Genomic DNA, 17,725 nt, shown 5'->3' with positions numbered 1-17,725 from the left:
GGTACTTCCTTTATGCAGACAGAAAAATTAGCTATGGCTACTGATAAAGGAAAAAACTGCAATTACTTTGATAATACCCAACAGTCACTGTTTTAAGGATGCAGCACGGAATGTGCCATGTTCAATTATCTTCCACAACACTAAACCAGGCTAAAGTTCCATATTAATTATGAGAACATATGGTAGAGATGTGGCCAAATTTAATCTGCTTGTTACTGACCTTCCCATGGCACTTGCTAAGGAGAGAGACAGCAGAATGCACGGACATGCCTATAACGCCCCCCCCCCCCCCCCCCCCTTTCTTTTTTCTCAGAAAGGTTAAGACTACATGAAAAGCCACCAACTTTCCAACTGTCTAAAATGTTAACTGAACTTACTACAGCTGTGGGAAACATATTTCTGAGGTAAGAATGCATTATTTATGTAATGTACAGGTCTGGGAAAGAGGCTTTAAAACTTCTGCACTTGCTTCAGTCCAGGAGGAAGCTGGACTGACCTTGCTTTCAGTCCAGCTTTCTCACAGGCTTGGAGTAGAAGACTGCTAAAAATCACTTAAGGGGAACAAAGTAAAAATGAGCGTAGTAGCACTAAACTGTTTGGAAAAAAAACCCACGGTAAACATTTAAATGTTGGAACTGGCTTTGTATTTTTTAGGTACCATTAGAAAAAATCCAGTCTCCTTTAACTTAAGCTTGTGCACTCACCCTCGTGGTCTCACCAAGGGACAACCATTTGGGGGAAGTTACTTCTGCCCTGCCTGTCTATGATACCTTTCCTGTTGTGCAGATATTTTAATTTATATGACTATTTGACATCATGTGCACCAGTCTCCTTGGTAAGAGTTACAGGTATGTCTTTGCTCATTAAAAGTAGTGAAGAAACTAGCCTGAGAGACAGGCTTATTAAGAAAATGAATATACTTTACAAAAAGAAAGCAGACTTTTTGTGGTGTCAGATTTAGCTCATACTTTGTCAATGTAGCTGGTAAAAACAGATGATTCTTGCTCAAGTTAGTAAAGAAATACTTTTCCGGAAGTTTTTACCAATCCTCTTCTACCAAGTATTTTAAAGCCTGAAATTGAGTTTGAACAGCCTTCATCATAGATGTTAAGGACTAATTGCAGAGGAAGAGAATGGGACTAGAATTGTTTGCATCTAGTATTTCAATATAGATTTGCAAAAAACAACATGAACTTTGGCACCATTTCCAAGTATTTGTTTAAATAACAGCATTTCCTTAAGAGAAAAAAATAAAAATTGAACAAATACTGAAGTTAGTCTGTGCATTAAATTTTCCTAATGGCTTTAGGATCCAGTTCTTGAAGTACACCCTCCAGCTCAATGCTGCTCAGGCTGTAAGGTCTCATCTTCTATGTTGTCCTTTCAAAATCAACCAAATAATCTTGCTAATGAAGTTTCTAAAGTAGGGATATTCTCCCTTATAGGCTAGTGGCACAGCATCTTTCTTGACCAATGCTGAAAGATATGGATGAATTCAATTTTGGTGATGAGATTAAAAAGAAGTCCCTCTGATTTTGAATAGTTGCATGCTGTGGACTGCATGTGGCTGGGATTGTCTAAACTACGTTACCATTTCCATGCAATAATCTTACCACTCTGAGACACTGAATAACCTAGTGTACTTTTATTAAGTAAATGGAAGCAGAGGTTAATGAACATTTATTGGACCAACTTAACACCTTGAAATCACAGGCATCAGTCAGACTGAGAGACAGCATACTGATAAGATCAAGTTTTCTTTACAAATTTATGAGCCCCTGTACAAAAATAAAGTATAAAAGGGGCAAACAGAAATATTTGTTTCTTCCCAATCCCAGGGCTGCTTCCAAGGTCACGTTCAGCATAAGTTTAGAGAAGTCCAAGAGGTGCTCTAAATTATGCAGTGATATTTACAGTACTAGGAGGACATTTCTCCAGTTGGAGGTTGAAAAACAATATTAAAAAAATCGTAACATTAACTCTGCACCTGCACGCATCTTCCCTATGCAAGAGAAGCTTCCAGCTGAATTTATGGCAGCCTTTTTGCCCTCTACGTACCACACAAATAACAGAGATGCATCAGAAGGGTTTGGGCAGGGCAGGAGGCAGGGGAGGTGTGGATTGGGCAGACTGAGGAGTCCTGGGCTTGGTCTGTGCTTCCTCTGACTTTGCTGAAACCAGTTCAAGGAGATCACTGGGCTGCATGGCTCAGCTGTAGTTAAATCCTAGGGGGTGTTCCAAGTAATTTTTTGCTACTGAAGGTTCCTACAAGGAAAACAGTCTGTTGTAAAGAGGAGGCAGGACAGTATGCTAACTGATGTACTTTACAATTTTTGTCTCTTGATAAAAGGCTTTACAGTGAGAATAAAAGAATCAAAGCTCCCCAAGTTAGTCTTCAACTGTGTAATATTAACTGAATGGTGTCTCCACTTAAGAGAAGTGTATTAGTTACATTAAATCACTACTTATTATCATCTACATAAGGCAGAAGCACCTTTCCTTACAGGCTGGATATGTAGAAACTTCAAGAAATCCACATTAACAGAGTCAGAATTGTGTAGTCAAAACACTTATGGTGGATTATACCCGAATTATCAAAATTACCTGTTTAATGTCATAAACATTCAAGATGAAGAATGTGTCACTGAAGTCAGATACCAATGCTTACCAGAAAAGTTTGTATTTCTAACATTAGAAACACTCCACTGCTTGATTTTCAGTAGGTCTTCCCATCTTTGTGCTTTACTGGGAAAAGAGGTAGTTTTGAGAGTAAATGAACCTGTCACTTCGATGGGCTCAGCTAGTGCCTAATGTGACCATTGCAACAGCTGATCTACAGGAACACCTGCTAAGGTTCATCCAGGACTAAAATGACACAGCACGGCTACTTGAAAAATTACCTCTTACTCACTACATAGTTCACAGTTTACACCTATCCCCTTTTATAGGGGCTAAATTCAGAACAGATAAGCAGCTACTATTACTCCGATAGGTTCCCTCTTACTCAGTGGCTTGCCTTGCAAGGCCTGCACACCTAGTTTCTCATTGGTTACTTTCCAGCACTCCACAAACCACAAACTCAAGGTACTCGGTTACAGCACTTCTGCTGGGACGCCGTAGTGGAACGGGGACTTCTGCTGGGGCATAAATGCATCCAGCAGGTGGAGTACAGCGACGGATGGAGTTCCCTCCTGCACGGCAGGCTGCAAGCTGTCCTGGGAATGCTACACAAAAGAAACATCTCGCCTGACCCAGCTGGATGGGATGCCTAGCTGGACTTAGATTTTGCCTAAGGATTTTACAAGAATAGAGATTTTAGCACCCAATCTGCAGTAGGAGTAGGCAGGAGAAAATGAGCAACCTATGCACTTCATGGTAATCACCCCCATGATAAAGGTCCAACCAAGAGAACCTTTTCTGATTACAAGTGCAGTGGTCCCAGACAACTGGAACAGCCTCCAGATCAATTACGGCTGATAGTTCAATTTTGAGGATAAACCCTTTGAGAACACTGTATCACTTTAATATAAACACTAAACTTCATACTATACAACAGCACAGCCAAGCAAGCTTTGAAGATACATACTTTTAAGAAACACTGTAATTCTGACACCTAAAAAGAGGTGGCAATGCTTGCTTCTGTTAACCATTTTCAGAAAAAAATGCAAACCATCTGGGCCAGCAAGGGCATGAAGAAGGAAGGGAAACAAAATACCAGATCAGTACGTGGTCAAATTTTCTTACTTGGCTCTGCTCTAATTCTAAATTAGTTGACCTTGTGGTCTTCCAGGTGGAGCAGAGGCCCTGGAACTGACCACAGGCTGTGTCCCTACAAGGCCTTCCCTTAACAGGCTTGAAGAAACCTTTTCTCACTGCACAAGTCTCTGATTTGTACTTGAAACTCCCTGTAATGAAATGAAGGACCCCAAAGCATTTAGTTGTTGAACACATAAAAGGAAGTATATTTAAAATAAAAAAAAAAATTGGTCAGACTGTAGAGTCAGTTACCATTTTTAAAGGAATTTACAGGGCTGTTGTAGATGAGTCTTTTGGAATAGTCAGTTTCTCGCAACGCCTAAACTGGTTTCTTCATCGCACAGTAGTTTCTTTTAAAATGTGTGCATTTTTAAACAATTACATACATTTTAAAAATTGGCATTTCTTTGCTTAAACTTAATTAAAACGTTAATACTCTCAGACAACACAGATCTGAAATGGTGAAACCAGTAATTGCCCCCTCCCACCTTACAACAAATTAAATTGAGACAAAATTACAAACACATTTCACTACATGATTATTATTAATAAAAATCAGTTTTTTTTTTCTTTTTCTTTTTCTTTTTTTTTTTTTATAAAGTTGCCCAAAATGCAAGGGATGTGCATAGGTTTACAACTTAGTCAGAATAATATTTTACTTTATTCCCTTGGGTACGTGTTCCCATGAACGGAATGTACTTTGCTGTAGATTACAGGTTTTATCAACACAGATACACCAACGGCATGAACGCTTGCGACTGTCCACATGCATTAAGAGTCAAGACCCAATTCCAAATTTCTAAAAGTTTTACAGAGTTCTTCAAAGAGACAGTATCACATTATCTGGATGTTACACAAAAGTACTTAAAAATGCTACCATAGGAAAAAAAAAAAAAAAAAAGCACAAAAAAAGGCCTTTAAAATTTATGAATTTGTTTCGTAACCACTAGACTAATTACTTCAAATAAATAAAGGAAAGCAAAGTATTTCAATCCATAAAATCAGACTCTAAAAAGAATGCAGTGTTCCACCCCCAAGTTAAGGTAACAGAATCATATTATTATTACTATTAAAATAGATTATAGAAAGCAGCATCTATTTTGTGCAGTTTTTAGGGGTCCTTGAAATAAAAAGCTATGATTTCCAAAAATATAACATTCCAAAGGACTGAATAATACATTTATTTAAAGATACATTTTATTAAAGTTTAGGAGAAATGATTAAAAAAAGATACTGTCTCTTTAAATTAGTGTTTGATTGTTTTCCCCCCTATCTATTTGGACATGACAATAATTATATTTTAGGTCACACTACATCTAGGTAGTCTCTAGGGGCCAAGACCTGTTGACACAAGGTCAATAACAAAGAGGTTTTCCATGTATGAGGCGGTTCCCAGTAATGACAGATTTTTTTTACTTTTTTCAATTCTCTTGTGACTGGTCTAGTAGACCCAGGAGACCGGGACCCACTGTGAGGCTGTACACACAAGCTCGATGGCTTCCTCCAGGTGCCTGATTGTTTCATCTATTTCATTGTTGATAATGGTTAGGTCAAAGTAGTGTGCATATGTTCTCTGTAAGATTTCAGACTCCTTCTGCAGGCGCTGAAGAGATTCATCCTGTTTGGCAGTCAGGAAAGAAAACACGAGAGAGAGAAGTTGGATCCTTTCATACTCGTCTACAACAGCTTTCTAACTGTTGCTTATCAGAGAAGGAAATGGGCAAAAAAGCCATAAGGAGGCCTGGGTGGTTTAGATCCCCCACCTACATCCATGGAAATCACATGGGAGAAATGGCATGATTTCTCTCTTGAAGCTGACACTCAAACAGCACTCAGTTACTGAAACTACTTGAGACAAATCACTGGTCCAGTGTGAAGAAAAGCAAGGCAGAGGATGGAAGCTCAGAGAAGCAGCACAGACACAAGCAGTGGAGACCATATATGAATAAAATGTACAAAATGCACAAATATGAGCTACTAGGCCTATGTCTAGGTAAGAACAAGAGAAACAGGAAAGGGCATGTTGTCAGGTATCAGCTGTTCCTGGCTTTGGTAATGCTTTCCCTTCAAATCAGTCTTCTGGGTCTACTTCCTTTAATAATCATTTACCGATAGGGAAGTTCTCACTCCACATTACTCTGTGGTTCCTATTTCAGAGCATGCCATTTCCAGCATCTCTTGGTGTGAGATCCTGAAGATGAGCCACGCAGCCCATGCTCAAGAAGGGCCAGCAACAGTGGGCTGATGCTCACCACGGCTTTGTGTCAACATCCTTATGGAAACAAGCAAACCCTACTTTGTGGGTGCACTACTGGACTCTGCAGCCAGCAACACCACAGTGATGGGCTCTGCTAGTGAGGTCTGCCTTTCTGGGAGGGTTGGATTGCTTTTGCTTCTGTCTAGGCCTCTGCAGCAATTTTAAGTCTAAATTTTCTTCCTGCAAACTCCCTTGGAAATAAAAAAACAAACCACAACACAAACCACCACACTTGCTGCTTTCAGGAACTTTGAAACAGCCACAGGAAAGTAATAAAGTCCTTGCTGCCCCGTAAGTTTGGGGTGGATATGGGGCAAAATGACGAATGACCCGAACAAACTCCTGGTGCTCTGTAGTATCTATAGGGTCACTCTACTTACCAATCAGGTGCGATACACTTTGTTCTAACAGAGTGTTAGGCTGCAGTGAGTACAGAGAGAGTGCCTGTAGCTGTTTTTCCAAGAAATTATTCTGGGAATAGGATTTTATCCACCTAATAGGAGACTTGCCCTCTCACTTCTTTTTTCTGTTTAAACTTCCCAAGTATTTGTAGTTACAGTGACAAATAGCTGTGGAACAGTGGCTTTCAGGTCCTCTGAAGGCAACAACCTGCACTGAGACAGTTCTTCTTTCCTGTAGCTACGAAACCAGCCATTTCTGGAGAAGTTCTGTACCAAAGTTACAGTTCTGCTTCTTTCCTGAAGCTGCAGCCTCAAGTGAGGATGGGGATGTCACCTTCACTTGATAATCACCACAACTTTTCATTCAGACAAATGCACGTCACAAGCTTCTGTACAAGGGATGCTCCTTCTATGGACTATTATGCATCCCCGGTGATGCTTCCACAGAAAACACCAGGGCATGCAATTTAATTTACTACAAACTGGACCGTATGGATCAATACTAATATTAAATATTGAATATATTTGTGGAACATTTCATATGGGCAGTGTCTTTAAGCCAAAAACCTAGTTAGGTAAACTGCCAACTTCTCATAGATTCCAAAAGAGACACCAATTTATATCAGCAGAGCATCTAAACTTTTCTGCTGAAATTAGCCTACAGAGGAAAAATAACCACCATACTTGTCAAGCAGAATATTTTCAGTGCTTGAAACATATCTAGCTAAGATTAATTTTACATTTAAAGCCAGTCTTGGTAAAAATATATTACAACTTTAACACAGTTTTAATCTCACGGCACAAGGCTAATAGTACCTGAAAATCCCCCAAGAAGCCCTAGAACTGTTAAGTCATATGTAGTTTTTTAACTGCTATTCAGATTTCCCATCAGTGTCTTCTTCACCTGGAAGTATGAGAATGAACTTTTCTCACTAAAGCACCTATTTTACTGTGACTGGCAATAAAAATCTGAAAAACTTGCAGCTACCTCATCTTAAAACAAACAAACAACTGGTAGGTAGAGAAGAATGAACACTAGTATTTACCTTGCACACACATATCACAAAACTGAGACTTAAAAAAACCTAATTAACTTTAAATGTTTTTCTGACTTAGCTTCTCCTAGATCCAACTTTACTGGGATTAAAATGGGTTGTATTTTGGTATATCTAAATTTCCTAGCCTGCTGGAAATGTAAAACATTACTTCTTTTGTATAATCTTAGGGGCAGTAATAAACTTCAGACAGGCCATTGCAGCAGATTTCAAATAGGTTCAAACTTTCTCTATTTCTGCAAAAGAAAAGAGATTACAGTTCTTGATTTTTGTTGTATTCTGAGACCAAATTTCACATGTATTTGTGATAGAGTGTCTATTTGTACACTCAAAATCATGTCAGACTTCGCTAAGTGTTTCCACTGCATCTGTAATGCCAAAACTAATCTTTGAAGCTAATACTTCCTCAAAATTTTTGCTGCAAGTTCCTCTTAATTTCTTTAAAATTTCTTAATTAAAATTTGAATAGTGAACACCCTAGATTATTCTCCAAGGAGAACATTCTCCAGCAGTTGTGCTTTCAAAAGTGTCAACAAAGAAGATATTTATTAAAATGTTTGGCTAGCTGCAGACAGAAAACAAATGACCACAACTTCAGCAATTTCGTAATTAGGAGCAGGACGTGTGTTTTCTTTCCTCAGCTCTCATGCAATAGCATATTATGTGGGTCCAGTTGCAGCATGTCCATTATTGGAATGGACTTTTCTTTCCAACCACTAGTTCACATTCCTAATCTCTCCTTCACCACCATAGCTGGGACAGAAGGAGTGAAACTTGGCTTTTATCCATGAAATCTCTCCTGTGAGCATAATGGCCACCAAGTGATATCTTCCCTCTCCAAGAGCTGTTTTTTTTTGGTCTTAAGGTATGTACAAAAATAGCTGCCACTTGTGACAGTCAAATCACAGCCTAACAAATTACTAAAATTCCCTTGTAAGGCTGTGAACAATGTATAAGCACATGGTGAAGCCTTCATCAATTTTGCTCTGACAGCAAGAAATTCTCCTCAATTTAAACTGCTGGTAGACTGCAAACTTCTTCAGAGACATCCCATTTATTCTTTGGCTGTAGGAAGGGATGAAGCATAGCTAAAATTCAGAAGACTTTGGCTCAATAAAGATATAGATCCAAAAAGTGGAGCCTGTCAACTCCTCTTTACTGCTGTCTGGGCAATGGGAAGTAGAAAACAGTTGGAGGAAAGATCTACTCCGGTGTTTCCTGATGTGCTCTCTCCTCTCTGTTTTAGCACAGCAATAATATAAGTTTCCTCTGTGACTAGACAGGTGTGTAGGCTCTAGGAGATTTCATATATGATATACATTGGTTTTGTGCTTCGCAGAGTTGCTAACAGTACATTGATATATTCAGTTGGAAAGCATAATATTTGGTCTCCTACTCTTGCTGTGTGATCCTTGATTACTGAGATACTTTGTGTGGTCTTATGAAAGGCTAAAGTGTGTCAGGAGAGATACTTTTAAGAAAGTTTAGATGTACAGCTGTAAGAGTAGAAATGTTACTATTTTCTTTTTACTAACATATAGTTTTAGTGCAGATATCTGAAGTCATGATTACATTACATTTTTATTCCAGTGGCAAAAGTAATGTTGCATGGGAACAAGCACATCTACATTCTAAAACTACTGAAATAACCAGGACTATCTTGTCAGCCCCTAGCTGGTACTTACAGGCAACTTTCTGCACCATTTTGGCAGCTATGTACAATTAGCACGAGTGCAAGAAAATGAAAAGAAAAGCAAAGATGAAATTTAAGAAAACATAAGGGGGAAAAAAAGGACAGTCATTTACAGAAGCGTTCTCAAAAAGCATAAGTAAAATACATGAAACAGGATAAACAGAAATGGGTACTCACTATGCAAATGAAATTTCCACAAAGGAAGCATGAATGGGAAATATGAAGCACACTCTCCACCCCTGTTTACTGCCTTGCAGGCTGCTAACACACAGGCACAATTTGCACATCTCCCTTCACACAGCCCAGTAAATCTTGGAAAACAAGATCCTATATTCAGGTAAGTTCTGTTGCTACTACCATTTTGTTCTCCTCCCTTTCCTTCAATTTAATCGATTCATAAATTAGCATGCTTTGTCAGTGGGGCTTCAGTTCAGCAGCTCATGTGCCTGAATAAAACTCTGTGTGCACAGAGACTTCCATCACAAGAGCTTAAAATAAAGATGCAGTCTTACAGCATGGATGCAAGTATTTAGAACATAATCCTTCTACTAATAATTCCTTGACATGAATTTCCCCACTACTCTATAAAAATTACATTTCTGTCCTCTTCCCAGTGTACCATGGAAAACATTTTCTCTTGCATATGAACTGTCCCAAATGTCTCTATTACATCCTAGAGCTGGAAGATGAAAAGTCAGGTAGCACTGGCAGACAAGTAAGGCCAAGGAAGGCTATTAGGGAGCTGACACACAGTTAGGGAGGCAACAAACCCAGGCTATGACATAATTCCACAGGGTTCCTGGCTGCCTGAGCACTGCTGTAAGCACAATGCTTGCCTGACACATCCTAAGAATGATTGCACATATTTTTTTAATTGCTGCCATGCCATTTGCTTGCACAAAGGCAAATTCAATGTAGAATGCAACTTTCTGGTATTTTCTCAAGATTGTAGTGATTTACAGCATATGCCAACACCAGCAAGTAAACAAACTGTTACTTCACTAACACTGCAAATTCTGAGAGATCTTCATCTCTACACTCGTGACATTTATTGTTTAGAGAAAGCATCCATAAGACACAGTGAAAAGACATAATGCTGTGAAAGTCAAAAGATCCTTTTTCCCCCTCCCATCTCTTTCGGGCTACATATTTTCACTGCTTGTTCTGACATTGGTGCTTGTCAGAGCCTTTGTGAGTGGTTTGAAAACTGACAAAAATCCAATTTAGTGCTAATGTAGCTCACTAAAGGATCTGGTAAGTGCCATGGCCAGTGCAGGCTGGTAGTATGTGTCCCAGAGCAAGTCAGAGAGAATTACTCCCTTCAGCAAGAGCAAACCAGCAGAATGTCTCAGCTGTCTGTAAAATTGCAGCTCAAGGCCAATATTTTTCACTCTCCTCTTGCTATTTTAATAATCCTTCAGGATATTTGCATTTAAATACATCTGCCTTCCCTGCAAGCCTCTGCAGTGATGTCATAGTTTCATACTTAGGATATTGTAATTACATTTCTAGAGAAACAGGCTGTCAAGACAGGACTTTATTTTTGCGTGATCAAGGAGACATCTAGGAGATTTGGAACAGATTTACAGTCAAATCCAATTGATTAAATATCTTAATATCATGGTTTAAAAAAAGGCTGAGCAGATAAAGTATTTCTATAAATATTGTTTGCCCTGTTATGAGCTAAATCCAGAATTGCTTGATATCATCTTTGTAATCAATAGCAACCTTCAGAGCAAATACTCTATAAAAACTAAGTGGAAATTCGGGATGTGGACCTCCATGAACACTTAACATTATTCCACAAAGAACTAACCCCTTGGTCAAAACTTCCAGTTCTTAGAGAACAATTTTCAAAATTAATAAGCCTATTTCTGATATATATTTGCTGTATAGAAAAAATACTTTTAAAACATAAGGGTGGGATGGCAGCACAGTCACACCCCTCCATTCCTTCAGTTCAGGCCAGGGGTCATCTAGCGCTAGGATCGCAACTCAGAATGGAGTTATTTGTGCTAACAACTTGTCAAGGATTTGGAAGTGGATCTTTGAGCTAGAGCAAAAGATGGGATAAAATAATATGTATTCTAATAATACATACTGTGAATTTTTCCACTTGAAGTTCATATTTTGAATTAGAAAAACTGGTTAATAATAAATACATTTAAATCAAATTAATAATGCTGCCATACAACTGTCTTTCAGGCTCTCCATTGACAGACAAGGAAAGAACTAAAGTTTTTATCTGAACATTTAATTCTCATCCTTAATTCTGTCTCTGACAGGACATTAGATTGCAACATGCCATACCTCATTAATGCCTGGGGTAATCGTAGGTGCAGCAATAAAAACAACAAAAGGAGCAAACTCTGCAGTTCTCAGGACCTTCAATGCCTAGGTGAAAAAAAATCAGATCCTTTAGAAGAATCCCCAACAATCCATGTGAAATAAGCTTAATCACACAAAATACATGAAAACATTATTTACCAACAATAGTATTTGTTTTCAGCTGATCTGGAGTCAAGATCTTAGTTGTAGACACTTAACTTTCTGCATTATTTTACATCTTTGGTGGTCAAAATATATACTTATCCTAACTTAAAATGAATTTTCAAGACAATGAAATCTTTAGCATTTTCAGAGAGGCTCTTCCCATACAGTCTTGAAGACTGCAGGATTCTGTTTGCATCTAAACCGAATGATTAACACCAAGTGAAAAAATTCAGTCATAAATAAGGAAAAGAGCCAACTATATTTTAGAATAAATACTGATTAGACTACAATTTTTGACTTTTTCTACCTAACAACAGTTTTTTTATTATTATTTCCTGAAACAAATGAAAATGTGATGTGAGATGTTTCAAGTTTTTAAAAAGTAAGCATAGTGCATTTTCAAAAAAAGTGAACATAGCACTAACGCATTAAATACAACACCAGTCCCCTGAACGAAATGAATGGTCCTATCCAAAGGAAAAAAAAGTTGACTTAGTAATAATGTACTGATGCACAGAGCTGTCATAAGTGAAACTCTGGTACAGACCCAAGCTAGACTGAAGCCCAGCACAGCATGTAAACATATCTCATCTGAACTCAAATGGTTGGACAAGATAAAGCAAGACTACTAAAGGTCAAGCTTTTTTGCTCCTTCCACTTCCTGACTTCTCCAAAGCTTTTTTCTTCCCCTCACCACGACTCTTTAAAAAAACCCACAAAAACAAACACAAACAAACAAACCCCCACAATCCACCCTTTTCTCAAGCTAAAGCAGTTTTAATCTCTGTTGCTTGTAACCCACCTATATATATATATATAATCTCTGCCAAACTCTAAACAAGAGATAAATGCCATATGTGAAAGTCAAGGAAACTCACATAACTAAGAGTACCCAAGGGAAAACAGGCAAGTGGTATATGGTAACTAGGAATAAGTCCACAAATAGGCTGGCCTTAATGAGCTGAGATGGATGCATGAGGAAGCTGGTTAAGAAAGAGGCTTGCTAGACACATGCTGGAGGAAATGTACCAAAGGCAGCTGTTACCAAATTTAAATATATTCTAACAAAGTTTAAAATGGCTTCTGAGAATTGTAACGCTTCTGAATAATGCAAGTTGAAAAGATTAATCAAGTTAATTTACTTTTAACAGCTACTCCATTTGAACTAACTATAAATGCTGCTCTCCCTGACAAGTGTTAAATGTGGGATTTTATTTTTCAGAAAAGCACTACACCAGCATAATACATGAAATGTCCTGAATAATTCAGTAAGTTATCTAATTTCTGTTATGAAATTCTTAAATAATTTTAACTTATTGAATGTATTCACAAAGAAAAAAGAAGACAGCAAATTTAAATAGATAACACTAGTCACAATTTTGATTTGTCTTTCCTCCTATTTCCTTCAATCGGCTAGAACAATACAAACATCACATTTGTCCATATTCATGTTGTTCCACTTAACAAAACATACAAACACATCCCTGTGAATTAGAAGTCATGACTGCATGGATATTTCAAAGCAACGTATCAGAATTTTCCATTAAAGATTTTATATAATAAATGAATCAGTGTTTATAGAGAGCATGATTTTCCTTCCTGTTTTTTTCCGAAAATACTGCAACACAGGAAAGAATTTAGAAAGTAACAATACAGGTCTGGCCATTGTGCAAACAGGATCAGTATCAGTGATTGATCACAGATGCTTCTGACCGTGCTCAACAGCGATATGGAGCCAAGAGCCAGTTAGGAACAAGATTACACTAGTATAGCAACAAAGAGAAATTTTTGAAAATATCAAAGCTTTACTCGTGGCAGGCAATGACAATGACTTGTTTTGATGTGTTTCACTGGACATGAGGCTAATACAGTAAAAAGTGAACTGGCAGATTTTCAAGCTACATTTTACAAGCTGCATACCAAGCTAAACCATGAATTTGTTTATGCTGTATGTTCTTCTAATCATATGATTGCCAGATTTCTACTTCACAGATTGATACCTTGGTGTTTGAGGGACTTTTGTTCCACATTACTATATGCATAACTTATCTAGTGTGCAATCAATAAAATTATCTCAGTAAAAGAAGGTTAACGGATTTGTGATGAGCCCCATTTTCATATACTTCTTATTAATTACCTGAGGTTCTACATCAAGTATTGCAATTAGTCCCTGCTCATGGATCTTTCGTATTGTTTCCAGTTTTGTCCCATACATTGCATCCTCATGGCTGCCATACTCCAAATATTCATTGTTTGATATATCCTGCATCATTTGGTCATGTGATACAAAGTAGTAATTTTTTCCATTTTCTTCATCTTTCTTTGGAGGTCGGGTTGTGTCTGAAAAGACAAAATAATTTTAGTACAAAAGCAATATTAAGCTTATATATGGCTTTTTGTTTGATTTATCAGTACTTATTCACTGAACGATGACCTGTCAAATCACATAGAGAACAATGAAACATGAGCTCCAGGTAGGCAGAATGAAAGGGGCTGGGAAAAGCAGGAATTTGGGGGATGTGTCTTGGGAAAAGCAGGAGATGAAGTGATGAAGAAAAGGTAAAAATCAAAATGAAACAGAGTAAGAACAGAAGGTCAAAAATAACCTTCACTTGGTCAATACTGTAAGACTTTATCAGCTGCTTTCAACAGCAAACAAAGGACAGATCTCATAGTTTTTATAGTTTTTAAACAGTTCAATTAACATCTCAATCCGTGAAAACACGGGAGCTTCTGTCTGCATGTAAGGGAACACTTTTTCACTGTGAGCACTGGCACAGGTTGCCCAGAGAGGCTGTGGGTTCTGCATCCTTGGAGATATTCAAAAGCCACCTGGACAAGGTCCTGGCAACTGGTTCTAGGTGGCCCTGCTTGAGCTGGGTGGTTGGACCAGATGACCTCCAGAGGTAGGGATCTCAACTGTTCTGTGATTCTGTAAACCATTTGCTCTTTTTTTCCCCACAGGCATGTTGATACCTATCCACTTGCTTCTCTTTTTTCTAATATTCATACTGATCTGCAGTCTAGTCTTTTTAATCTTCTCATATAATCAGTGACATAATTTCAGCAGCTCCACAGAGCAGAACCTAATGCTGGCAATCTAAGGCATGGTCGCCATGGTATAAGTGAATCTATATTAATGAAGAGAAAATAACTAGTTCAGCTTCTACCTCCTCACAGCAATACAGTGAGTACTTGAGAGAGACTGGGTGAAAAGCATACTATAAAGCATTTATAACTCTTTGTTTTGGAAAACATTTGCTGGATTACCAGTCCCTTCCCCCCTTATAATCTTGTCTGTATTGAATAACATAGGTACTATGTACATGTCCTGGTTTAAGCCAGGATGAAGCCAACTTTCCTTTTGCTGTTTTTTTTTTTTTTTTTCCCCTCCTTTAGATGCTCTCCTTTAACTAGCAGCAAGTCTTCCAGCTAGGACTGGTAATGCTGGAATGTTTATGTTACTGCCAAGATTCCAGGTCGCACCTTCACTCTGCCGGTTCAGACATTACGGGGAGATCTGTGACCCCCCCTAGGAGGCTGAGTTAGACAGACAGCAAAACTGGCCAGAGATATTCCATTCCACGTATCTACGTAAGCTCAGAGGAAGGTCAGAGATCACAGAAGACAACTTCCTTCCTGTTTCTTCTTCCCTTCTCTCCCGTCCATGGCCGGCATCCGGGAAGGACTCCGTCCATCCAGCACCGTCGACCCCCAGGCTAGAGTTCTCCTGACCCTCATCACTCTGTGCTTTTTCTGGCAGCAATCCAGGATCTTTCGGGACTGTTCCAGCTGAGGAGATGCTGTGGGAGTTGCTGGGGGTGGGGGGAGGCGAGAGGCTTTTGCTCATATGTGAATATATTTGTATATAATTGTATATATTTTCTTTTATCATTAGTGTTTAAATAAAGCTGTGCAGTTCAGTTTTCAACCGAGCCAAGTCTCTCTCTTTATCTCTCTCTCCTTCCCTTCCTGGGTGGGAGGGGGAGGGGATTGAGAGCATTGTTGTACCTGGTTTAATTGCCAATCCTGAGTCAAACCATGACAGTACATCACATACTCCTGGCACTGCACTTTTAAAGTGTCCAATCCAGGATTTTTAGTGTCTCAATGTAAGCACTAGTGTGACAACGTGCAGTTTCTCATTGCTGCTGGGGTGATCTAATGGCTCGTGCTTTCACAAGGGCTGTCTTTCTGTTCTCCTTCTGCTGGCACTAATCTTTATCTAACTCCCTAGTGAGCAAGCCTGGGGAACTTAAATCAGCAGACAACTAATCCTTTTCCCCTTCCAAATAGGTTTACAGGTAAGTTCTTAAAAATAATACTTTTTAGCAACAACAAAATCCTTATAGGTAGAAAAACACTTAAGTGCAATTGTAAAGTGAAGCTCTAATAGGGTATAAAGAAAATTAAATTAATGAATAATGGTCATCCATGTCAATTCTGAGCCATGAAGTTAGCCTGAAATTGAGTGGACAGAGGTAACAGCTGGATGCTCTTGTTTCAGAATGCCTAGCTTGAGGAAAAAGGGTGCATCTTCAAGAGATCATGTAGTAGGATATGCAATTCCTACTGTAGTATTAATAGAGATTTTCATGAAGGGAAAACACCCCAGTGCTCCTTGTAACAACCCACTTCTAAGCAGTGAAGTTACGAGTGTTTTCTTTTCTGTATTGTCATTTCTGGAAACTTGAAATTATTTTAGTCTAATACCCCTCATCAAGGCTAGACTGTGAAAAGTAGTTTAAAACATTCAGGTAAGGTACACATTAAAGGTTTCCTCTAAATCCCGTTTGTATGTCTTCTCATTGGGATTATACGCAGTTTTAACCATCAAGGCTGCTCCCATCTTACCTAAACTGTAAATGTAAAATTAGCACAGAAAAGTAAAAAAAATGTTTTAGCCTTCATTCAAAATTAACAAACATTTGGGTAGAGAGAAGTATGCTTAACAAAAAGTTTTGTGAATACTAAGAAACATTTGATGTAAAAGTGGTCCTACTTACCCCTCCCTCTAAAAAAAACCAAAGAAGAAATAAACCCAGACCTATGACAGTTCCCATCTTTAAGAAAGGATTTGTCTCAGCAGAACTGAACACGTGGTAGTACAACGGGTGTGTTGCCAAGGATGAGACAAACTATTTTGCAGTACACTGAATATTGCTACTTACGAGGAATGGGGTAAGCAAATCTGTCCGGGTGTTTTGTGATGAGTGTGTTTTTTATGTGTCTTCTTCCGACACCGTGTGCACCTAATCCACAACACAAAAAAGAATTACAATTTTTCCAATAGAATGAGTTCAAAACCACGCTGTTATGTTCAGAATAATAACTCAAAATTACCTAGTAAGACTAGTGTTTTCCGTTTGAATGCAGGCAGTTTTACTACTTCTTCATATGTGACGAGATCTAATTGATCAAACACTAAAACACAAAAGAAACCCCCACAGGGATAAGAAAAAGGCATATTAAGGGTGATAATTAATTGTGCTACAAAGTATAATTTTTGCAAGTTTTAGGTTCATAATACAAAGTAATATGTCATGGATAATAAAACCATTTCATTATGCAATTTTAACAGAAGTGTTCATTTAAAAATCTGTTAAAAAGCAACAGCAAAGCTACTGAAACGCTCAAGAAAAGTTTGCATGTCTTCTCATGCAGTATTCAGCAGACCACAAAAATCAGCTAAAATGGCATGCCATTCACATTTGCATTCCTAAGAAACAGCAATACTAAAGAAAAATTTGTAGACAGTGACCAACATGAATACAGTATGAGAACATCTATTTACACTAAAGATAGGGATAATTTCATAATCATGTTTTAACAAGACCTGTGAGAAATGTACAGAGAGGAGTCTTAACACCTGCCGGTATTTGTTCTTCAAAACTACCACCCTATTCATTGTAATTAGAGTTCTCTTTAAACACACATGCTAGTTAAAATGACATGCTTTTAAAACTTGTGACAGAATGAAAAATTCTAACAAAAAAGTGATGCCATTACATAAAAGAACCTTCACCATATTTAGGGAAAAAGGCTAAAGGTATTATTTCAGAAATAACTT

At 38.2% G+C, this 17,725-nt stretch overlaps 1 protein-coding gene across 7 annotated transcripts in view; it reads right to left on the bottom strand.

The window, feature by feature from the left end:
* Positions 1-1,662: 1,662 nt before the first annotated feature.
* Positions 1,663-17,725, bottom strand: part of CASK (calcium/calmodulin dependent serine protein kinase) — a 189,161-nt gene continuing 173,098 nt past the window's right edge. For 5 of the 7 annotated variants that reach the window (XM_051609085.1, XM_051609088.1, XM_051609087.1 and 2 more), the window contains 5 exons: positions 16,999-17,079; positions 16,827-16,907; positions 13,793-13,995; positions 11,473-11,556; positions 1,663-5,374 (listed from right to left, as the gene is read on the bottom strand). In XM_051609085.1, the coding sequence (XP_051465045.1) occupies positions 5,198-5,374; positions 11,473-11,556; positions 13,793-13,995; positions 16,827-16,907; positions 16,999-17,079 (626 nt within the window). In that variant the 3' untranslated portion in view covers positions 1,663-5,197. The remainder of the gene's footprint in view (positions 5,375-11,472; positions 11,557-13,792; positions 13,996-16,826; positions 16,908-16,998; positions 17,080-17,725) is intronic. The other 2 variants (XM_051609086.1, XM_051609089.1) reach the window with 1 other exon arrangement.

This window comes from Apus apus, chromosome 1 (assembly GCF_020740795.1).
Source record: "Apus apus isolate bApuApu2 chromosome 1, bApuApu2.pri.cur, whole genome shotgun sequence".
Lineage (NCBI taxonomy): Eukaryota > Metazoa > Chordata > Aves > Apodiformes > Apodidae > Apus > Apus apus.
This window is presented reverse-complemented; position numbering and strand designations above follow the sequence as displayed.